At 35.9% G+C, this 24,525-nt stretch overlaps 4 protein-coding genes across 5 annotated transcripts; 3 read left to right on the forward strand and 1 right to left on the reverse strand.

Moving 5' to 3' along the window:
* The first annotated feature begins 1,610 nt into the window (after positions 1 to 1,610).
* On the forward strand, positions 1,611 to 5,149 carry LOC112703875 (receptor like protein 24-like). The gene has a single exon (XM_072198597.1). The coding sequence runs from the start codon at positions 1,616 to 1,618 to the stop codon at positions 4,886 to 4,888; it is 3,273 nt and encodes a 1,090-aa protein (XP_072054698.1). The 5' UTR covers positions 1,611 to 1,615; the 3' UTR covers positions 4,889 to 5,149.
* A 4,050-nt stretch (positions 5,150 to 9,199) lies between these two features.
* Positions 9,200 to 13,134, forward strand: LOC112701871 (receptor-like protein 6). 2 transcript variants are annotated; one of them, XM_072199882.1, is made up of 2 exons: positions 9,323 to 10,126; positions 11,297 to 13,074. In XM_072199882.1, the coding sequence occupies exons 1-2, from the start codon at positions 9,724 to 9,726 to the stop codon at positions 12,874 to 12,876; spliced, it is 1,983 nt and encodes a 660-aa protein (XP_072055983.1). In that variant the 5' UTR covers positions 9,323 to 9,723; the 3' UTR covers positions 12,877 to 13,074. The 2 variants fall into 2 exon arrangements, with proteins under 2 accessions (XP_025608436.1, XP_072055983.1); XM_025752651.3 differs by having other exon boundaries at positions 9,200 to 13,134.
* Positions 13,135 to 14,692: 1,558 nt separating this feature from the next.
* LOC140174542 (protein FAR-RED IMPAIRED RESPONSE 1-like) lies at positions 14,693 to 16,630 on the forward strand. The gene is made up of 3 exons (XM_072199883.1): positions 14,693 to 15,113; positions 15,203 to 16,137; positions 16,223 to 16,630. Exons 1-3 carry the CDS (start codon positions 14,693 to 14,695, stop codon positions 16,337 to 16,339), a joined length of 1,473 nt encoding a protein of 490 aa, XP_072055984.1. The 3' UTR covers positions 16,340 to 16,630.
* A 6,572-nt stretch (positions 16,631 to 23,202) lies between these two features.
* On the reverse strand, positions 23,203 to 24,249 carry LOC112703876 (receptor-like protein 9DC3). Its single transcript, XM_029288218.1, has one exon. The coding sequence runs from the start codon at positions 24,247 to 24,249 to the stop codon at positions 23,203 to 23,205; it is 1,047 nt and encodes a 348-aa protein (XP_029144051.1).
* Positions 24,250 to 24,525: the final 276 nt, after the last annotated feature.

A 24,525-nucleotide genomic window follows, 5' to 3' on the forward strand; every position in this document is an offset into this window, starting at 1 on the left:
GTGGCCTGCAGCAACAAAAAAGTATAGTGCAAGGGAGAGTTACAGATGGTTATTAAAAAAAACATTAAATTGAAATGACAACAGTAATTGGAACTGGTTGTGGAACACAAACATTCCAAAGAAGTTCAAATTTACTATGTGGCTTAGCTTACATGATACTCTACCAATTGAGACCTTTCGATTCAAGCGGCATTTAGCTTCTTCAGATATGTGTAAGAGATGTAACAAGGCGCAGGAGACTATGGAACATTGCCTTAGAGACTGTGAACGATCAAAGGCAATCTGGTATATGTTGGATCCTAGTATCCTGGACTCGACGGCTGGTACTGCTCTTGAAGAGTGGTTTCGGAAGGCCTTGGCTAACAATGAGGCGTCCTTTGGTGGGTATGGAGACATAGGTGCAATGACATATTCAACACTGACAACCCTTGGACAGACCATAAGGTTGTTGCCTTGGCCAGAATTACCGCCAAGGACTTATAGGTTTACAGGAATCGAAGCAATGCCTTTAGGTCTCTCCGAAATTTCCTGTGTTGGGAACCACCGGTAGGCAATAGTTTTAAAGTTAATTGTGATGCAAGCTTGCATATGGATTCAAATTTAGCGGGATTTGGGTGTATTATTAGAGATTCTAAGGGAGATTGGATCTCGGGCTGCTCTGGAAGCATTCCCCCTTGGTCTATAATCAGATGTGAATTATTTGCTGCTTGGAGGGGGCTGGTTTTAGCCTGGGATTGCGGTTTGAGGGATATTATATGTGAAACGGATTGCCTTGACATTCTACCCATCATGCATGAGCTTACAAGTGGGTATTCATCTGAAGTAACATATTTGATTCACAAGATTCAGGAGCTTTTATCTCGTCCTTAGCTTGTTCACGTTGAATGGGTGTCCCGAGAAGCAAATAGAGCTGTGGATTGGATGACTAAATATAGTGCTAAGAGTAACTCTAATCATGTTATTTGGTCTGAGCCTGGTATTGATCTCCAACGAATCATCCGCTCGGATTTAGGATAGTTTTTGCTTTGTTTCTTTCCTTGTTTAGACACAAAAAAAAAATATAATAACTGGAAACAGAAGAAATAGGAATATATAGAGTAAATGCCCTTTCTGATCCCTAACCATTTGTTTGACGGACTTCCCATCCCCTAAGAAATCTAAACACCCAAATTGGTCCCTATCTACTTTGATATATGTACATTCCAGTCCCTAGTTAGGGACCGGAAAGGGCATTTACTCAAAGTAGACAGGAACTGGAACGTACATATATCAAAGTAGATAGGGACCGATTTGAGTGTTTAGATTTCTTAGGAAGTGGGAAGTTCATTGGACAAATGGTTAGGGACCGGAAAGGGTATTTACTTGAATATATATTATTGGGTCAAAATTTTGCTAAAGAAGTAAAACAGTTTAACGCTATACTTATAATAAACAAACCTAATTTGATTTGGTCTTGGACATTGATAGTATGAATATTATTTGGTAGCTGTAATTTTTAATATAGAAATCATGCATATGGGATCGGGTAGGTGGTTGTAATTCCAATTTGGCTATAAATACATGGATCCTGATTCATGATCTGAGTCACAAAACCATCAAGCAATAATAATAAAAAATGATGTTGTTGGTTCTTAGAGTGGTAGTGTGTGTGCATATGTTTATGTTATTTCACTTTGCATGTTTGTCTTCGCATTCATGCCATCTAGAGGAGAGTTCTTCCTTGCTTCACTTCAAGACTCAACTCACTGTTGACACTACTATGTATCATTGTTATTTTGGGGATGATGATGAATGTGAATGCCCCCATGCTTATCCAAAGACTAGGACATGGGAAAATGGCACAGATTGCTGCTCATGGATGGGTGTCACGTACGATTCTATGTCTGGTCACGTGATTGGCCTTGATCTTAGTTGCAGTGCACTTGTAGGTAACTTGGATCCTAACACCACTCTTTTTCATCTTACTCATCTCCATACTCTCAACCTCGCTCATAATGATTTCTATGGTTCTGAATTGCCATCTCAGTTTGGTGGGTTTGTGAATCTCACACACCTCAACTTGTCTTCTAGTGTTTTCAAAGGTGATATTCCTTCCCAAATCTCACACCTTTCCAAATTACAATCATTTGATCTATCTGGGAATTTTGGTTTAAAGTGGAAAGAAATCACTTGGAAGAGAATGTTGCAAAATGCAACTGCTTTACGTGAGATTGTATTGGATGATACAGACATGTCTTCCATTACCATAGCACCAAGTCATGTGTCCAATTGGTCTCTCTCTTTCTCTTTGATTACTCTTAGTCTTGTTCGTACAGGAATAAGTGGAAACTTGACAAGTCACATTCTCTGTTTACCCAATCTTTATGAGCTCAACCTAAATGAAAATGAAAACATTCAAGTCCATGTTCCAAACTTGAATTGTAGTACTTCTTCTCTTAGTGTTTTGGATCTTTCATGGTGTCAATTCCCAAGATCACAAATCCCTTCTTCCTTTTCTAACCTCACACGTCTAACTTCTTTGCATTTGTCTTCAAGTAACCTCACTGGCTCAATCTCATCAATGCTCTCAAATATTCAGCATCTCGCTCACTTGGACCTTTCAAATAATAAATTTAGTAGCTCAATCCCATCATTTCCCTCAAACATCCAATATCTCATTCACTTGGACCTTTCATTCAATGGCTTTAATGGCTCAATCCGATCACTACTGCTCTCAAATCTTAAACACCTCACTCACTTGGACCTTTCAAACAATGAATTTAGTGGCTCAATTCCATCCCTGTTGTCAAATCTTCAAAGTCTCACCCACTTAGACCTTTCATTCAATCAATTTAGTGGCTCAATTCCATCATCACTCTCAAATCTTCAACATCTCACTCACTTGGACCTTTCAGACAATACATTTAGTGGTCAAATTCCAAATGTACTTGGTCAGTTGACCAAATTACAAACTCTCATTATTAGGCGTAACAATCTAGGAGGGAAGTTATTGCCATTTTTACTAAGTAACTTAACTCAAATTTCTCACTTGGATTGTTCTGCTAATAACTTTCAGGGGCCTCTACCTAAAAACATAATAGGTTTTTCAAGTTTGACTAGATTGCTTTTAAATCATAACTTGCTGAATGAGACAATTCCATCTTGGTGTTTCTCTTTACCAATTTTGACATTCTTAGATCTATCAGATAATCAATTTACAGGGCATATAAGTTCAATCTCATCCCATTCCCTACAGTATCTAGATTTATGCAGGAATAAGTTACATGGAAATGTTCCAGAATCAATGTTTAACCTTGTAAGCCTCACTAAGTTATGTTTGTCAGGCAATTGGAGTGGTTCCCTCCATTTTTCACTTTTATCCAAGCTTCAAAACCTTGAATATCTTTCTCTTTCAGTTTTTAATTCATTGTTAATAGATTCTAAAACCAATGTCAGTTACAAGTTCACCAACTTGGTAGCTTTGCAGTTGCTTCAAATTGATCTAACTAATTTTTCCAAAATCTCATGTAAATTGCCGAAGTTAAGTACTCTCGAATTGTCAGAAAATAAACTTGAAGGAAAATTACCCAAATGGATACATGATGCACATTCATTAGAGCATTTGAAACTCTCACATAACCAGTTGTCATCAATAGGTCAATTCCCATGGCATCAACTTGAATACCTTGATCTTAGTTTCAACCTTCTAACCGATGACAATATTTCCTTCATTTGCATTGCAACTTCTCTCCAGATTGTCAACCTGTCACACAATAAGCTCAGAGGCACCATTCCACAGTGTGTTGCCAATCTATCTTCTCTTCAAGTTTTGGATCTACAGAAAAACAAACTTCATGGCACTTTGCCAAGTATCCTTCCAACGAATCTCATAACATTGAATCTCAATGGCAACCAATTGAAAGGCCATTTGCCTAGATCTTTGTCCAATTGCACAAATTTGATGGATCTGAATCTTGGCAACAATCAAATAGAAGATAGATTTCCACATTGGCTTCAAAGTTTACAATATTTGGGAATTCTAGTTTTACAATCCAATAAGTTTTATGGGCCGATTGCCAACTTGAAAACCAAAGATATGTTTCCCAATGTAATGATTTTTGATATCTCATCCAATAACTTCAGTGGCCAATTACCAAAAGCCTACATAAGAAGTTTTCAATCCATGAAAAGCGTTGTTGGAGCAGAAGTGCAAAGCGATTTCTATTACATCCAAGGTGGTTATAGCTTTACAATGAGCAACATTAACCTAGACTATGATGATTCTATGACTGCAACAATTAAAGGGCTCATAACCAATTTTGAGAAAATTCCAAATATTCTTGTAAGTATTGATTTATCAAGTAACAGATTTGAAGGAGAGATTCCATATGACTTTGGAGAGCTTCATGCACTCATAAGCCTCAACCTTTCGCATAACAGCCTCAACGGTACTATTTCCCATTCTCTGGGAAATTTGACAAACCTCGAATCATTGGACCTCTCTTCAAATATGCTTACTGGGAAAATTCCTGATGAATTGACTAATCTGAACTTCCTTGAATCTTTGAATCTTTCCAACAATCATCTTGAGGGATCAATACCTCGAGGAAAACAGTTTGATACATTTTCAAACGATTCCTATGAGGGAAACATGGGGCTATGTGGATTTCCATTGTCAGTTGAATGCAACAACAATGTCCCTTTGCAACAAGATCCACCTTCTGAGGCTGAAGACAAATTTGGGTTTGGTTGGAAACCAGTGGCAATAGGATATGCGTGTGGAATGGTGCTTGGAATTGGCTTGGGATTTTGTGTTTTCTCAATTGGAAAACCTCAATGGCTTGTGATCATCTTTGGAGGCAAAATCAAAAGGAGGAGCCGTGGAAACCGCCGTGCAAGAACAACTTAATGGCCACAACTTCTTCTTCTTGGGGCCACTCTCAAGTTCATTGTTGCACGGGAAATTTGTTTCAGATGTTGGTTATTGATGTTGTGTCTTTTTATATTTTTTTTGTTTTGAGATTGTAATTTTCTTTTTGTTTTTTTTTTTTTATGTCTACAAGTGTTGTTTTATAATTTGTAAGTGTGTTGCTATGTTGCAAGTAAATTATGTTTTTAAAGTAGTATAATTGTCTCCCCTATATATTAATATTTTTCTGTTTTCATGCAATTTCAACAACACTACTCGTTACTCGTTAGTTTCCACCTCAATCACTTCATTATACTGTTTAGTGTCTAAGCACACACTTATCAAGTTCTTTACTAATCTCTTTATTTAATATAAACTAAGCCATCAGCTGAAAACAGAGAAGCTAATTGCTATACAAAGAGACGAGAAGTTGAACAAGGAAAAAGGAAAGTAAGAAGCAGGTTTGCCAATAAAGCTATATTCTAACTTGATGTTTTTGGTTGAGAGAAAGGGAAACCATAACACATATCAATATTAGACTTGCATGGATTTGTGATGACTTGAAACATAACAGAATATATACTATGATCTTATGGCTTGTGGTTGTAGTTGTTAATTATATTGTTATATGTTTCTTGAGTATGTTGTTACCTATATACTTGATGTTGCAAACAAAATTGTGAAACTATACAGTGGTTTTTATGGCTTGTGGTTTACAATGTGATTAGTGGTGCTCGTAATTCTTATGTCATTTTGGGTCATTAGTAATAATTTGCATCCATGTCTACAAAAATTTACATATAAAAAATACATAATTTACATATATTTATTAAAAGTTGACATATAAAATTAATATTCATATAATATATATATAAAATTAATATAATTTATATTTATATTTATATTTATTAAAATTTACATATAAAATTAATAAAATTCATTTGTTAAAAATTAATTTAGTATTTTTTATGACTAAATTTTAGCCAAAATTACTAAAGTCTGTTAGTCGGCAAGAGTTTCTATTAAATCATATTAAAGAGAGTTGTTTTTTGTCCTCATAATATGTTTATTTGTGGCATTTGCTTTTATTTATGAATTAATTATTCAATTGGTTTTTATAATTTTATTAAATTTATAATTAAATTTTTGTATTTTTTTTAATTGAATTTTTACCCTATTTTTTAAATTTTATAAATAGGTCAATTTTAGTATAAAAAATGTTAGAACTAATTGAATTTTTTTCGCAAATTGAATATATTCGCAATTAAGAACTTATTAGATCTTTAATTATATATTTTTTGATAAAAATATTTAGTTAAATTTAACATGAAAAGGACTTAACTTTAAAATTAAAAGTAGTATAAAAATTCAATTAAAAAATAATAAAAATATAACTACAAATTTAGTGAAATTATCGCATCAACAAAGTAATTAAACATGTATTTATTCTAGTTACCAATTACCAAGTTGAAGTAAAAACCGTATTAGTTTGGGCTATTAATGGTTCTATTGCCAAAAGCAAATAATAACACACATCTGTTGTAAAAATAAATAAATAAATAATTTTTTTGAAGGCATGTAATGTGTTGTAATGTCTAATAAAAAACTTGTATGGGAAAATTATTAGCTTGGAAACCTAAGATCAATTTCCCAGTTCAATTATTTTGGACATATCATGCAATAACTTCACTAACACGTTACCAAAAGCCTATCTAAGAAGATGTTGGAAAGTGCAGAGTAGCTGCAACTGCAACTACATTGAAAGTGGTTATGGCCCTACATTACAATAAGCAAGAGTTGAACCACAATATCATACCATCAATTCATCCCAGCAAATACGTTCTTGTTACAAAGTCTTCAAATGTACAACTTTTTCAACCCTTTCCTCAATGCATGCTTGGCTATTAGGATTAGGGAGATAATGTAAATAAATAAAACATTAAAATTATTATTATATTTTAGTCATGTTTTTAACTCTTTCTAAAATTATTTGTCATTTGTATCTTTCGAATTATGTTTTCAGTAATATAAACTTTTGATACCATTTTAGTATATATATATTTTTTTTAACTTCAACCAATAATGGACAAAAATTAAAGAAAGATTTGAAACAGACAATGTATGCATGCAAGGAATAAGGGAGAAAATATGAGATGGGTTGGGTGAAATTTACAAACTTGATCATCACATTATTATATTCCTTGTTACAAATAAAAAGTTTCTTCTTTGTTTTTTTCATTTTAGTTTTGTGTTGATAGGAATAAAGCATTTTAGGGTGCTCTTCGAAAATGGATGAACTTGGGATTACTTCTATTGGAAAACTCGAATCGGATCAGATATGATAAAAAATTTTTAATATCCACAATTTTTAAGCTTAGATTCAATCCGCACATTTGCAGATCGTATCAGATATATTCGCAAAACACGAAAATATTTTTAAAAATTTATTTTTATTAAAAAAAACAATAAAATTCATTTTTTAAAATATGTTTAATTTTAAAATAATATTAAACATAATTTTCTTAAATAATAAATTAGAATAATACAACATATATGATAATTATTAGTTGAAATAAAACATAAAAAGAATATTTACTAATTTATTTTTTTGTTTTTGCAGATACGTGGATATGCGGATATCTACATAAAATTCGCAATCCAATCCTATTAGTGTGCGGATTAGATCCAATCCGATAGCCATATCGGCAATTTTCAGAACAAATTCGAATAAATACCGCGGATATGTGGATCGGATCCAATCCATGAACAACCTTAATTACTTTGTTGAAGGTTGGAATAAAATCTTAAGCTAAGACAAGGTTGTTCATTAATGATTATATTTCTAAACGAATCGAAATAAGTTTAGATTTGAAAAAAAAACTAACTAAACAACCACACATGAACAAGTTCAGCAAATTCAAGCGAAACGAAACCAAATGATCATATTTTCACCATCTAACAATTTTAAACTATTAATTTTATATGACAACTACACATGAATTTTTACCACAAATTAATCCCGCCATAGACGTTACAAAATCTTCAAAGTAAATGGTCATTTCTTCTACACATAGTGGGTTCTACTTTGTTGACTTTGCATGCGCTTGTTTTCTGCGCGTCTTCACCATTAACAATAATGAATGAGAGAGAAAGAAAAAAAATAAAATAAAACAGAATAGAATAAAATGTAATAAATTTACAATTCCGAATGTAAACAAAAATAAATTGGATATAAATAGAGACGGGATCTTGAATCTATTTTATCCAAAGGATATATATTTCCAATTTAATTTTCTTATTAACATAATAGAATATATTAGTAGATGATTACTATATAAGAAAATTTGCATTAAAAACACATTATTTTTTAAATTTTCACCCTTAATTTCATTTCCATCTCTATAACAAATCCTATGTTACTTTTTCAAACAAATTGTAATTGAATTATATTCTCAATGAATATTTTAAAAACCTCTAATATAAATAAAGTTAGTGAATACTCAATTAGCTAGTCATTGTCATGAAAGACCAATGGTTCCTAACAAAAAATAATTGACAAAGCGGCTTTAATTATCTAATTTTTTTTACACATATTGATTCTTTTTCACAGCTAAAATGATATCGTTTTGAGAAAATGGATATTTACATTAATAAATCAATGCCTTAAAAATTAAATTTAAAGAAAAAAGCACTAAAGTCAAGCTTTTTTTGGTCAAGCTTCACACCAATGCATGGTGGATAACTGGATATTGTGAGTGTGGTTCGAATATTTTTTTTTTCTTATGAGAGGAGGTGGGGTTTTTTTTTTCTTTTGTCTTTTGGTCCTTAGAGGAGGTGTAAAAGTTAATTAGCTTAAATTATTTAATCATGACAAAAATATTTAATTGTTTATTCGTTTTTATTTTGGTGACTGAATATTTGTTTATTCTTGTTGTAATTAATTAAGGATCCCGCTAAAGAGACAATGGATTATTTGTACAATGTGTATAATGGGCTATTGAGTTACAAAATGAACATCTCTCATACTATCTAGAATAACCATCCGAGTACTAGCGATAATAAACATCTTCTCAAAAGTATAAACTGATTTTGGGGTGCATGATACCACTCATCCCAAAAGCTCCAACTAATGGGAAAAGGTAATACTAATGATTATATCTCTAATACTCTCAAAACTTCCATTGTCCGCATTGTATAAATATTTCATTGGCTCCTCATACTTTCCCATTAATTAATTATACTCAAAGTAGTATATTTTGCTTCTTTATGGCGTATTTCACTGATTATAATTACAAGAAGAAAATTTAAAAAAAAAAGGAGTCAAGTTTCTTACTCCATGACTCACAGACCACAGGTATCATACCCAAAAAGAAATAGAAAACAACAACAAAAATAGAGAGAAATTATACAAGCCTCTCACTCCAACTAATTTCTCATTTGACTCATTCATAGGCTAATCAATATTCTGTCCAAAGAAAAAAGACTAATCAAATGGAATTATTTCTTAACATGGACCTGGATCGTGCCCCTTTTGTCATGAACTTCTTTTTCTTCCCATGTCCATTGATTTCCACATATAATACCAATATTGACCTTAGTTTTAGCTTGGTGAGTCAAGCTAAGTTCATCCACAAATGCCTTCTATCATGGAAATAAAATTATCTGGGTCTCGGGTTAGAAGAAAACTAAACTTAAATTATGAATTATTCTTGGACATTGATAGATTGAAGTAGTATGAATATTATTGGTAGCTGTAGCTTTTAATATAGAAATCATGCATTGGCTGGGTGTAATTCCAGCTAAAAAAATATCTATAAATAGATGGATCCTAGTTGATGAGTGACATACCAATACCATTTTCAAGTAAGACATATATACATAAAATAAGCAAAAGCTTGAATAAAAAATCAATGGGGTATTTGATGTTGTTGGTTGTTAGAGTGGTATTGTGTGTGCATATGTTTATGATGTTCCATTTTGCATGTTTGTCTTCGCATCTATGCCATTCCCAAGACAGCTCTGCCTTGCTTCACTTTAAGACCCATTTCATTTTTAACACTTCCTTTTTTGAATATTCTGATGACGATGACTATGACTATGAGTATGAATGCCCCCATGTTTATCCAAAGATGAGTACGTGGGAGAATGGGACAGATTGCTGCTCATGGATGGGTGTCACGTGCCACTCTGTGTCTGGTCACGTGATTGGCCTCGATCTCAGTTATGGTGCACTTGTAGGTAATATTCATCCCAATAGCACTCTTTTTCATCTTACTCATCTCCAAACACTCAGCCTTGCATTCAATGATTTTGATGGTTCTCAATTGCCTTCTCAGTTTGAAAGGCTTGTGAGTCTCATACACTTGAATTTATCCAGTTGTGGGTTTGAAGGTGATATTCCTTCTCAAATCTCACACCTTTCCAAATTACAATTACTTGATCTCTCTTGGAATAATGATTTGAAGTGGAAAGAAACAAGTTGGAAAAGAATGTTGCAAAATGCAACAGCTTTGCGTGAAATTGTATTGGATGATACAAACATGTCTTCCATTAGCTTAACACCAAACCCTTTGTCCAATTGGTCTTTCTCTTTCTCTTTGGTTACTCTTAGTCTTGTTTCTACTGAAATAAGGGGATACTTGACAAGTCACATTCTCTGTTTACCCAATCTTTATGAGCTCAAGTTATCTGGAAATGAAAACATTCAAGTCCATGTTCCAAAGTTGAATTGCAGTACTTCTCTTAGTTTTTTGGATCTTTCATCGTGTCAATTCCCAGAATCAAAAATCCCTGATTCCTTTTCTAACCTCACACAGCTAACTTTTTTGGACTTGTCTGAAAATGTATTCAATGGTTCAATCCCATCATGGCTCTCAAACCTTCAGCATCTCACTTACTTGGACCTTTCAGAGAATGCATTCACTGGTTCGTTCCCATCATTTCTTTCAAACCTTCATCATCTTGTTTACTTGGATCTTTCACAGAATACACTTAGTGGTCAAATTCCAAATGTGTTTGATAGGCTAACCAATTTGCAATCCCTTTGCCTTTCGTATAATAATTTCCAAAGGAAGTTGCCATCCTCATTATTTGCCTTAACTCAACTCTCTTTCTTGGGTTGTTCTAATAATGAAATTGAGGGACCACTACCTGACAAAGTAGCCTTTTTAAATCTCAGTACACTAGACCTAAGAGGCAACTTATTAAATGGGACAATTCCTCAGTGGGCCTTATCCCTCAAGTCTTTGAGATCCTTATATCTATCAAATAACAGATTCAGAGGGCACATAAGTGAAATTACATCTTATTCCTTGGAGTATTTAGACTTGTGCAACAATGAGCTTCAAGGAAATTTTCCAGAATCGATTTTCCATATTGTCAACCTTACTGATTTGTGCTTGTCTTCAGATAACTGGAGCGGTATTGTCCACTTCCCACTCTTCTCTGAGCTTCAAAACTTGGAGTATCTTTTCCTTTCAGGTTGTACTTCATTATTGCTAAAATCTGAAACTAGTGTTAATCACACTTTCTCCAATTTGAGGGCACTGCAGTTGCTTTCTAGCAACATTACTGGTTGGTCGGAATTCTCAGGAAAATTTCCAAATTTAGAGGATCTGGAATTGTACAACAATAGTCTTCAGGAAAAAGTGCCCAAATGGATACATGGTATTGATTCATTACGTTATTTGAATCTCTCACACAACAATTTTACATTGATGGACCATTTCCCATGGTATCCACTTGAAATCCTTGATCTTAGTTTCAACTCGATGGCTGATGACATTTCTTCCTTCTTTTGTAATGCAACCTCTCTGTACATTGTCAACTTGTCCCACAACAAATTCACAGGAACATTTCCACAGTGCCTTGCCAATACCTCATCCCTTGGAGATTTGGATCTACAAATGAACAAACTTCATGGAACTTTGCCAGATACCTTTCTGGATCTTAATACACTGAATCTCAATGGCAACAATTTCGAAGGTCTATTGCCGAAATCTTTGTCCAAATGCTCAGGACTTGTGGATTTGGATCTCGGTAACAATCAATTTGAGGACACATTTCCCAATTGGCTTCAGAATCTATCAAATTTGGAAATACTGGTCTTACGAGGCAATAAGTTGTACGGTCAGATTGTAAATTTGAAATGTGAAAAGATATTTGCAAGTTTGATTATTTTTGACATATCATGCAATAACTTTAGCGGCTCATTACCAAAAGCATACATACAAAATTTTCGAGCCATGAAGATTGTTCATGATGTGCAAAGCCCTTTGTCTTATATTGAACAATATGAGTTTGGTATTGGCGACAAAAATGAAGCATATGACAGTTCTATGGTTGCAACAATTAAAAGAGTCAGTCTTACTTTTACGAAAATTCCAAATACCTTTGCAATAATCGATTTGTCAGAAAACAAATTTGAAGGAGAGATTCCAGATGTTATTGGAGAGCTTCATAGACTCAAAAGCCTCAACCTTTCATATAACAACCTCATTGGTCCTATTCCCCCCTCTTTGGGAAATTTGACAAACCTTGAATCATTGGACCTCTCCTCAAATATGCTTGATGGGAATATTCCTGCTGAATTGACCAATCTGAACTTTCTTGAGTCCTTGAATCTTTCCAACAATCATCTTGAGGGATCAATACCTCAAGGAAAACAGTTTGATACATTCTCAAATGATTCCTATCAGGGAAACATGGGGTTGTGTGGATTTCCATTGTCAATTCAATGCAATAATGTCCCTTTGCAACAATGTCCATCTTCTGAGGCTGAAGACAAATTTGGATTTGGTTGGAAACCAGTGGCAATAGGATATGCATGTGGAATGGTACTTGGAATAGGATTGGGATATTGTGTTTTCTCAATTGGAAAGCCTCAATGGCTAGTGGTTCTCTTTGGAGGTAAAAGGACCAAAAGGAGGAGCCGTGGAAACCGCCGGCGTGCAAGAACAACTCTGTTTCAGCTTTTTCTTGTAATGTAAATGTGTAATAAGTTTATGTCTTGTGCTCTTGTCTTTTTTTATGTTTTATTTTATTTGGTGTCGTACTTTCCGTTTACTTTGTGGATGTCTACAAATCTTGACGGTATTTAAAATCGGAAAAGCTCTGCATACAAGCCATTAGGGCTTGTATGCTTTACAAGTTTATTAAATAATAAATTTAAAATACTCGCTCCTCCAGCTACGTTGATTACACGCGCTATATAATATGCCGCGTATATCTAACTTCCAAATTTAAAATATTTGTTTCTTTCTTCGTTTTCGTTATTTTGAGATTTGCTTGTTCTTCTTCTCGCGCGTTTTCACTCGTTCTTCTCCATCGATCTTTTCCTCTTCTTTTCTCACTCGTATGTTCTTCGTTTACGTTCTCTTTTTCTCTCTCTGCAACTCGAGCTTCGTTTTCTCTGTTGATTTGTTGTTTTCTGAAATCAAAGTTCGAACTCGTTTTGAAGATAATGGATCCTTCAAGCTCAGATTCTGCGCTGAATCCAGGCGATGTGGATTATGAATTTGAATCTAACGAAGTTCCTGAGGTTTGATTTACAGTAATTTGTATAGCATTGTGTAGTTTAAAAATTGCTGAACATTGTTTAATTATCTGGAATTTATAGCAGACGCTCGGGTGTAGATCAATCTCTTCTTTGGGTGTATTTTAGCTATTAGTGTGGGTGTATATACACTTTACTGGTTTTTTGTTATTTTTAATTGAGTTGTTGTTGTTCAGTTGTATTATATGTATTATATCAGACATGATTGTGTGTGTTTTTAGTTTTTGAGATGGTGTATTCTGCAGTCTGTGTATTCACAGTTTATGGCTTTAAAGGTCATTCTGTAGTTGAGTTGTTTCGGTTCGGGTGTATCATATAAGACATGATTGGGTGTATTTTGTATCATATCTATGGGTGTATTCACAGTTCTGACACGGTTTATTGTGCAGCCTCTCTCTGTTGTTGATGACGAGCTTGTTCCGAAGGTCGGAATGACCTTTAGGACCCTTGAAGATGCCGGAAAATTTTACAGGGACTACGCCAAGGCTGCAGGTTTCTCTACAAGAGTTCGGTGCACAAATAGGAAGGGAAACGAGATTAAGAATCAACTGATTACATGTAGCAGAGAGGGAAAATGGAAATCTAAAATATCTCCAACCGAGAAGACCAATCCGACAGCCGGTTTAAACTGTCCTGCAAGAATTTATATACACACATTGAAGGATGTCGGTGCTTGGATCATTTCAAAGGTTGTGCTGGATCATTCACACCCCTGCTGTCCAAGCAAAGCAGAGATGCTCAAACAGCACAGGGAACTAAGCATGTCCATTCGTCGTACGATAGAGAATAACGACGAGGCCGGTATCAGACCAAGCAAAACCTACCAATCATTTGTTGCGGCTGCCAGGGGTCACCGTGAGTTAAATTTCATCGAAAAGGACGTGAGGAATTACATTACCAGGGAAGTGCGGAATGTTTCCGAACAAGAAGATGCAAAGGAATTCGGGAAATATTTGTTAAGGATGAAAGAGAAGAATCCGAATTTCTTTTTCGAGCTCCAACTCGAGGAGGATCAATCGATTAAGCTGGCCTTTTGGGCCGACGCAAGAAGCAGAGCGGCCTGTGAGTATTTCGGAGACGTCATTTCATTCGACACCACCTACAATACAAACAGGTAACAAACTGTCCCTTTTTATGATGCTAAATTAATTTATTTTTACTAATCCGCAGCAGAGGTGTATATTGGCTGTGTCATTGGGTGTATTCTAAGCATTTGTTGGGGTGTACCTAATGATTTTGCATTCTGGACCATGGTAATTCGTTTCAGGTATAATTTGGTCTGTGGTTCTTTTGTCGGGGTGAATCACCACGGCCAGTCAACACTTCTCGAATGCTCTTTGATGAAGAACGAAGAAATTGAATCATTCAAATGGTTATTTCAATGCTGGCTTCGTTGCATGGGAGGAAACGCTCCGAAAGGGTTTCTCACCGATCAGTGCGCATCAATGAAAAGGGCTTTAGAGGCCTGTATGCCAACAACAGTTCACCGCTGGTGTATTTGGCACATCATGAAGAAGATTCCAAGCAAATTAAACGGGTACAAGGCACACGCCGATATCGAACAACAAATGAGCCATGTTGTTTGGAACTCTCACAGCAAAGACTCGTTCGATAGGAATTGGAACGATTTTCTGGTGAATTTTGGTCTTGCGGACAACAAGTGGCTCTCAGGTAATGTGTTTTTAAATTCTGCAGCAGAGGTGTAAATTGTACTGTCTCTCGGGTGTATTTTACTGTGTGTGTTTGGGTGTATTATGCAGATCTGTACGAAGACCGTCACATATGGGTTCCTATCTATCTGGATCACCACTTCTGGGCAGGGATGAGAAGCACACAAAGGAGCGAGAGCATGCATTCATTTTTTAACAAGTACATCACCCGGAACAGCTCGCTCATTCAGTTCGTCAAACAGTACGATAATTGCCTCGGAAGCAGGGAGCAAGCAGAGAGAGAATCAGATGCTGCAGATTTTCATACGGTCATACCATGTGCAACCAAATCCCCCATCGAAACTCAGTTTCAAGATGCGTACACCCAAGCAAAGTTTAGGGAAGTCCAAGCCCAATTCAGAGCAAAGGCGAATTGCATCACCAGATTAAAGAATTCTGCTCTAGGCTATTCAGTATACGAAGTCGGAGAACAAGTTTCCAGCTCAATATTGGACAAGTTCGCGGTTACCTATGACTCAGTTGCAGCCGAGGTAAAATGCCAATGTTTATTATTCGAGTCGAGAGGGATACTGTGCCGTCACGCACTAAGCGTGTTAAGCTTCGAACAAGTAAGCCAAGTGTCCCCTAGGTACATACTGGAACGATGGAGCAAGAAGGTAAAGAGGCGACACACACACATCAAGAGCAGCCACGACGAGCCACTAATTGAGCCAAGAAGCAAGAGGTTCGACCAACTTGTTTTCCGTTCGCAAAATATTTGCGAATTTGCCTCCGAATCAGAGGAGCTGACTGCAATTCTGCACCGTGCGTACGACAACGTCATGGCCGAGATGGAAGCAGTAAAAGCCAAAAGGAAGGGGACATCCTCTTTATCCCACGAAGACGCCAACTTGGAATCCATTAACGAGCTTCAAAGCCCGCCAAGGATTCGAACAAGAGGACGTCCAAAAAACAGGCTAGGTTCAAAGCTGGCGAAACAGATTGCAAATGCCACAAAGAAGAAGAAGACAAAAGTTTTAAGCGAGGTAAATGTAATGTTCTTTAAATCTGTGGCGATTGAGTTTATTTTTCTAGTTAATTGTTTAGCTAATGCGTGAGTGTTATATTCAGATAAACCTGTTTGATGCTGCATCAGCGGCGCATTCAAGTAGCAGCCAATACCAGGGACAAGTTATAAATTATCAGTTCAGGGTACCAGCAGCAGGGGATAACTCTTTGGGTGTATAGTTATAGGGAGTATGGGTGTAAAATCCCTGTTACCTTTGGGTGTATTTTTGTTAATAGACAATTTACATATAGACACATATATAGATACATATAGAACAAGAGCTGTAAAAATTCACAGGTTATGGGCGTATATTTCAGTTGATGTTTTTTTTTCATATTTTAGTAGATGTAATTCATTCATTTTGAATACAGCACAGACAATTGGGTGTATATTTTTACTCAACCTCGGGTGTATTATTAGACTAGCGTTGGGTGTAACAATTTATAATATGCGTATGCCTTGATTTTTTTCTTTATGTTTTACCACCTGTAATACAGTTTTTGAATACATCACAGACAGTTTAGTAGCACAGATAGTTTAACTATGGGAAAAAATATACATTGAATAAATTGAATGGCAAACATTTACATCATTTGTTCAATTTACAAGCTACCCAGTTTCTATATCCTCAGAATTAATCTGACAAAACGGACTCAATAATACAGAGGATGGTTTTGACAGTCTTATAGCACTACTCTCTCTAATTGCGTGATCTCTCTGTCTATTAATCTCACTGAATAGTATCCGAGAAGCATACTCCACTCTGTAGTGGTCCACCTCCTCCTACAATTAAAAAGTATGTTATGTTTAAACATAAATATTAATTCAGTAAAGTAATACAGAGTTATATAGTTCTAAAGACAGTTACCTGTGTCCAGTTATCCCATTCATACTTCCCCTTTTTAATGTTTTCTGGCTCTATTAACTCAAGCCACTTCATTACGTAAATAGCGCAGTCATAGCTGAAAACCAAGAAAATAAATTACAAATCTCATTTAGGAAAGTTTAAGGTTCAGAGTCACAAATCTATACCTTGTTTTTTGGCCTGAAATTTTAACATATGGGGCTTTTATTTCCTTCTCCTTCTCGCCTTTCTCGAGAGGTTTCCCGCCGGCATATGCTATCAATCTCGAAAATACATATCCCTTAAATACCAAAAGAAGTCAGTAATACACCCGAATCAATGGACAAGATACACCCAATCGAATATGGAATATACACCCAACTCAAATTTCAAAATAGACCTATCTATTAAAGTAAAGAAGACAGAGGGAACTTACAGTGAATTTATTAAGCTGCTTTCTCTCAGGGCTTGGAGCTTTTTTGTGTAGCGGGTCAAGTATTTGACATTTCCGCGTTCTTGTATTTATTAGCCACAACCACCAATGTCCCGAGTGGCAAACAGGAGCAAAAATCTGAAGGATTGCCACATTTCAACAGTCTGTTATTTTATTTGGCATATAAGTAAGTAAGCGTATTAACAAATTTACGAAACAAAAACTTACATATGGATGCGAACTTAATTTTTTCCTATCTATGAAGGGAATGAAATTGGGGTAGGCTTCCACCCTGAATTCTCTGTTCGTTTTTGGAGATATGAATTCCCCGTTTGGGTGATCAGAAAGTGCCATGCTCTGCAAGAATTGCAATACAAGAAATGAAAACATGAAAATACACAACTTACACCCAATCTAAGCTAAAAAATACACCCAAATCAATGCATAAAATACACCCAAAGTTCGTAGAAGTAACACTTACCACAATATCTGGGGGGAGACAGTATATTTGTGCATGAAACCTCTTTTCCTTTTTCTGGTTTAGGATGAGGCAGATGGCAGATACAACCTAGAAATCAATTTTAAATTAATAACCATTGCAGTTGACTTTGGTGTAAAAACATTAATGTTAGTCTAAAATTACCTGAGATTCTATATCACTGTTTGCCTGGAGGGATGCAAGGTGCGTTCTCATCAAAATGTACTGTCCTTGGCCAGTCAGAGTGCATATCTCCTCAAACTCGTTAGTGTCGCCCTTTGCATCCTCCTTCAGTCTCGTCCCCCAGATGTAGCACTTTTCTTTCATATCATCCGGAATTTGATTTGTTCCCCCCGGTGTTTCAAACTTAGCAGAACTTTCTCCCCCAGTCTCCCTCCGAATTTGTGGACTTTCGTCTTTTCCCTTTGACGCACTGCTTGCTAACTTTTGGACCAAACTGTCCAATTGTTCCAGCATAGTTGCAGCTTCTGGAGATTTTTCCCTTTCTGTCTCCTACGTCGATGCCCCCTCCTGGCTTGAATCTGTCAATCCAAGGCTGAATGATGGCATCGGCAGATCTGTTTTAGGAACATAGCTTGCTGTCTGTGCCATCATCAACAGGGCAGCAGCTTCCTCGGCATCTGGATGACTGCATCATTATGTATAAGAATAAGAGTAAGAATATACGGATGACAAGCAAAGATTGATTCTAGTCTAATTAACTTACATTTTTGTTGGAGCTGGGGGAAGCTTGGGTGTTGTTTCTTGATGTTGTTTGGGGGTTTCAGGAGTGCTGCACAGTTGCACAAAATCGATCAGGAAGAGTATACACCCAAACTCATAGAAAATATACACCCAAACCCTAAACAAATATACACCCAATACTATTTTCTTACGTTTCTCTAGCCCCTTCAATCTGTAGCATAGGGGTTGGTTCGGAATCTGCGTCAGTGGTTGTTTGCTGGGATGGGGGCACAAAAAATTGGATCGGGACTCTAAACAAGAATAAAAATGAAAGGTTAACAACGTATTTGAAAATAATAAGGTTATAAGGTTGAAATATTCTTGGATAACTCACATTGCAAGCGCTTCCGACGGTGTTTGTTCCCTAACAACCATCACATTCGAATCATCCGGAGTCAACCTAAAATACACCCAAAGAAGGTCAACAAATACACCCGAACAATTCAAAAAGAAGACGGACTTTGTTTTTTGAGAACTTACATAGTTGCAGTTTTTGCTTTTTTTTGCTGCCTTTTTTTTCTTGAATAAAATAATAAAGGGCTTTTTTTTCTAAAAAAATATATACAGAATTAGAAGTAGAAGTTATTAGAAGAAGAAAAGTAACGGTTATTTGAAAGAGAAATTACATGCTCTGAGACGGCTGGTTTACACTGCTCTGTTCTGTGCGTCTTTGAGAGGAAGTATCATCACTTCCCAAGTTGACAGCCGGTAGTCTAAACAGATTTCATGTTATTCAAAACAAATATACATCCAACTTAGTTATAAAGATACACCCAACTTGATGCACAGAATACACCCATATTGTTTCACAGAATACATCCAAATCACGATAACAAGATTTTATTAAATAATAAAGCTTCTTACGTTTCAGAGGACACATAGCGACCTTCTGTCGATCGCAGGTCAGCCTGGTTGTCCCTGCGAAACAAGATACAATTATTAGCAAACAAAAGACACCAAAATCTCAAATACACAGCACAGCAAGACATACCCCTCTGCAGCAGATTTTTGAACGTTTTCCCCTAGCAATTCATCGAGTTCGTCACTCGATATTTCATATGTCTCACTACATTCATAAAATAAGACGTTAACAAAGATAATTACGATGATAGACCGTAGTATAGCTTACGAGGTACTGTACCCGTAAAAGTATTGATCTTCTTCAGGAGGTGAATCCTCCACAACTACTTTTTTCTTTTTTTGTGGTGTTCTGGGTGGAAAAAAAACAGTACCAATCAGAAATAAAAAATTAATTTTATCACAGAATATTAATGAAAGAAGTGCTTACTCTTTTGGAGTTGTTTTTGTTTCTTTCTTTTTCTTCTCCTTCTCCGCAGGAGATGATTCTTCGCTCCTATAAGTCAATAAAAGACACCTCAGTTAATACACGAAATCTTTATAACGAAGCCAAAAGAAAGGAGTAATAATTTCAGGACATTACTCGTCACTTGATTCAGATTCAGATTCTGAATCAGAATCTGACTCCTCTTCCCTCTGCTTTCTTTTTCTTGAGTCCATTCTGCAGGCAAACAATCATCATTTACAACATATTAAAAATACACCCAATTCAATTCACGAGACACACCCAACTGAGTATACAATATACACCCAACGCAGCAAACGAAACACACCCTGCTTAATAAACTACATACACCCAACGTGGACAAACAAAATACACCCAAACCCAATATAGAAATTACACCCAAGTATGGTACTTACTTTTTCCCCTTTTTGCCGGGGTGTTTAATTCCCGAATCCTCCGAGTCTTCTTGAGCCTCAGACTCAGAGGTAGAAGTGTCACTCTCGATAGTTTCTGTCTCCGAAGACGATGTTGAGCTCGCCTTCCTTTTTTTTGTTTTTTTTTATTTCCTGTTCTTTTTGTTTTTTTTTGTTTTTTTCTCATTTTTTCTTTTGTCTCTGCCAAATTCAGAATCCCCTGAAACATGAGATATTTTAGTTAGCACCATTCGGGTAAATAAAGTACACCAACTTATTATGATTACTCACCAAAGTTTCCTCTCTCTCTTCATTCATTCTTTTCACCAACTGCTCCTTAGTCCAGTTGGCAATCCATGGCTTTGGTGGTCTTTCACCCCTGTTGTTGCGTTTGTTTTTTGAAAGGTGAAAGTAGATTATCATCAGGGCGAAGAGGCAGCCATTTATTGCCTTCTTCTTCTTCTCCTGGTAGTCTGTTATGCCCCTGATCATGAAGGTCAAGACATGCCCCCCCCAGTTTCTGTCCTCTATGCCCTCCATCTCAAAAATCGGGACCAGGTGCACCGGCGATATTTTGTTTATCGTCGTTGGCAAAAGGAACGCCATCTGTATGTAGAGGATGAATATCCTCTTGAACATCAGGCGTTCCTCTTCGTTGCCAACGCCGATTTCCATCATATCATCGGTAAGACTTTTGAGGGTCTTACCCTGGAATCTTCTATAAATTATTTTGTCAGATTCAGAAAGTTTCTTGTAGTCAACTTTCTCAGGAAATAGATCTCCTACAAAAAGGAAAACAAAAAAAGCATCCAAGTCAGTTCAGATACACCCAAGCATCAGGTGAATATACACCCAAGCAACAACTTAATATACATCTATAATTTTGAGCTAATTACCTGTTGCATTGATGCCAAGCGCATCACCTATTTTTTTTGGGGTTATATGGAAAGAACCATATCCTGTCCTCAGTTTGTTCTCCCCAATTTTGAAGTTTTTTGCCAACTCTCTCAAGAGTTGGTGATCCACCCTCAGTGGTGGGATGTGCATCAACCCACCGAATCCAAGATCCCTGACAATGGCCTTCTTCTCCTCAGTCATGTTCCTGAACTTATCATTCAGGAGATGTGTGGCACATTTGAGGTCTTTGGTTTGGTTTCTTGCTGCCATTTTCTCTGAAACTAAAAATACACCCAAAGGCATTAGTAATATACACCCATATATATATGACTCAGATACACCCATTGATAACAATTAAGATACACCCATTGATAACAGTAAGATACACCCATATATATGAGTTAAGATAGCCAGATATTCGCAAGATACACCCATTCATAACAGTGAGATACACCCATAGATATTATTCAGATACACCCAACAATGTCAAACAATATACACCCATTCATTACAGTGAGATACACCCATAGATATTATTCAGATACATACATATATATATCAGACAGATATCACTCAGCCATGCTTCAATATAAAGCCACATTACAAGGTTAAGCAGTTTACACCCCCGAATCTACGGAATAAACCCCCAAAAATCAACAAAAATAGCAGGAGAACTTAGAATAACAACGTAAACGACGTAGAACTTAGAAGAACAACGTATAACTCAGAAGAACGACGTATAACAAAGAAGCAACAGTAACAGTAAACCCTAGCAGAACGACGTAGAAGAAAAGTGAAATATACAGTATTTTAATGCACTTACGTTGAGTATTCTTGGTTTGTTTTTTCTTCAGATTCTTCTTCACAGAGAGGTTGATGGTGTTTCGATGCAGTTTTCGAACTTCGATTTCTATATTTTGAAAGTTGATTTTCGCTCGAAAATGAGAGGGTTTCGTTGTTTTGAAGTGCCTTGAGAAATGGAAGAAGTGGAAGAAGTGGAAGAGTCTCCCATACGTAACCGTTCGAATGCTGAGCGCGTGAGTTGGACGCGGCATCTTATCTCTCTTTCATGCGCGTGTTTCGTGTTTGGGCTGGGCCAACTTGGTTGCTTGTATGCTTGTATGTGTAGCAGGCCCGATTTAAAATATAGTTGTAAAATATGTTGTAAAATATGTTGCAAGTAAATTCTGTTTTCAAAGCCTATATATGTGTGAGAGTTTCTTGGTCCAAAACCTCTTCACTTGCACCTTCCAAAAGTATATAGAACAACTACCAAGATGTCAAATTATCGATAATCTACGATCATTATTATGCATGTTGTATATATGAGCAACTAATTTTTATTTGTAACCAACTTGTGATCGAATCGAATTCTCACTGTTTTATCTAATCCAATGATCTTAATAATTTTCTGATTGTTCATTTTTTTAGTAATTTTGTTAGAACAATTGACAAACTATTAGGAATATCTCCAATACAATTGGATTGTTTTTTTCTTCTTTTTTTTACATGACAATCTAAAATAGTTATAAAAAAATACTAATTCTTGTGCAATAATAGTACTACTTTACAATTACATACTTTGATTCTTAATCACTTATCTGATCAATCCGATTAGGTTGTTCTCTAGAATTAAAAGGTTGTGTCAAATAATAGTACTACTTCTCTGTTTACAATACTAAAACAGAACAAATATAATATTAGAAAATATTTTTCAGAATTTTCATGAGGCTAAGATTACATTACATTAATAATTAAAGAGTTCAATATGTATTATTTATAAAAGGTATGCTATTGTGACGAAGTATTTGAGATGTGAAGCACTAGAAAATATAAATACTAGTACAAGTTTGTAATACAATGCAAGCAAACATGCAAAAATAACTTGACAGTGTTTCATGGTCCCAAGAAGTGTGCAACAAACATGCCACTAATTTGTTCTTGCTCCTCTCTTCCTTTTCATCTCTTTGTTAGGATTCCCTCCAAAGATTCTGACAAGCCACTGAGGCTTTCCAATGGAGAAAACACAGCATCCCAATCCTATTCCAAACACAGTTCCACATCCATATCCTATTGCCACTGCCTCCCAACCAAATCCAAATTTCTCTTCAGCTTGATTTGTTCGAGAGGATAAAGGTTCTTCTTCAAGGATCTTGTTGCATTGTATTGGCAATGGAAATCCACATAACCACATGTTCCCTTGGTAGGAATCCTCTCGAAACGTATCAAACTGTTTTCCTCGAGGTATTAGTCCTACAAGATGGTTGCTGGAAAGATTCAAGAATCCAAGAAAGTTTAGATTGGTCAATTCATATGGGATCCGACCTGTGAGCATATTCGATGAGAGGTGCAATGATTCAAGTTCTGTCAAATATCCCATGGATTGAGGAATAGAACCAATGAGTTTGTTATGGGAAAGGTTGAGTGCTATGACTGCATGAAGCTCTCCAATAACATTTGGAATCTGTCCTTCAAATTTGTTCTCTGACAAATCAATATATGCAAAGATGGTTGGAATTTTTGTGTAAGCTCTGCTGACCCCTTTAACTGTTGCTATCAATGAGTTAGCATACTCTGCTTGAGTTTCATAACTTATTGCAGAGTAAAAGCGACTATTCATGTAACTCAAAACACTTCCCACTTCAGCATGAACAACATTCTTCATGGCTTGGAAATTCTCAATGAAGTCTTTTGGCAACAGGCCACTAAAATGGTTGCCTGATGCGTCAAAGATAATTAAACTTGGAAATGGATGCTTGGTTGTCAAGTTATTACCAACAGGACCATAAAACTTATTGCCTCTTAAGACCAACACTTTCAAAGATGTCAAATTCTGAAGCCAGTAGGGAAAGGTATCCTCTATTCGATTGTTACCAAGAATTAAAACCTCCAGCTCTGTGCAGTTGGACAAAGATTTAGGCAAGTGGCCTTCTACTTGATTTCCATACAGATTCAAAGTTTTGAGGTTGCTGTTCATAAAGATGTAAAAGAAGTAATAGATACAATATGATAAGAACAGATTAATTCCTAGATATCTTTCAAGCAGACCTTCTTCCTTTTAAGCCGAGCAATTTCAGCATCCCCATTGAAAGATAAGTAACAACTCCCCCCACAGGATACAATACCAAGGAAAGCCATGCCACTGGCCTGACCTAAAGACATTATAATCAATATTTGTTATAAAATGAATTTAAAAAGAAGCATGTAAACACAGAAAACATGCAAAATAAACACAAATGCTTAAATCAGGATC

This window comes from Arachis hypogaea, chromosome 7 (assembly GCF_003086295.3).
Source record: "Arachis hypogaea cultivar Tifrunner chromosome 7, arahy.Tifrunner.gnm2.J5K5, whole genome shotgun sequence".
In the NCBI taxonomy this organism is placed as follows: domain Eukaryota; kingdom Viridiplantae; phylum Streptophyta; class Magnoliopsida; order Fabales; family Fabaceae; genus Arachis; species Arachis hypogaea.

Bases quoted from the DNA above. Each gene is read 5' to 3' on its own strand.
- LOC112703875 (XM_072198597.1), top strand. From the start codon at position 1,616: ATGATGTTGTTGGTTCTTAGAGTGGTAGTGTGTGTGCATATGTTTATG.
- LOC112701871 (XM_025752651.3), top strand. From the start codon at position 9,724: ATGAGTGACATACCAATACCATTTTCAAGTAAGACATATATACATAAA.
- LOC140174542 (XM_072199883.1), top strand. From the start codon at position 14,693: ATGGTAATTCGTTTCAGGTATAATTTGGTCTGTGGTTCTTTTGTCGGG. The intron at 15,114-15,202 runs GTAATGTGTTTT...TGTATTATGCAG, and splicing joins GGACAACAAGTGGCTCTCAG to ATCTGTACGAAGACCGTCAC. The intron at 16,138-16,222 runs GTAAATGTAATG...TGTTATATTCAG, and splicing joins AGACAAAAGTTTTAAGCGAG to ATAAACCTGTTTGATGCTGC.
- LOC112703876 (XM_029288218.1), bottom strand. From the start codon at position 24,249: ATGAACAGCAACCTCAAAACTTTGAATCTGTATGGAAATCAAGTAGAA.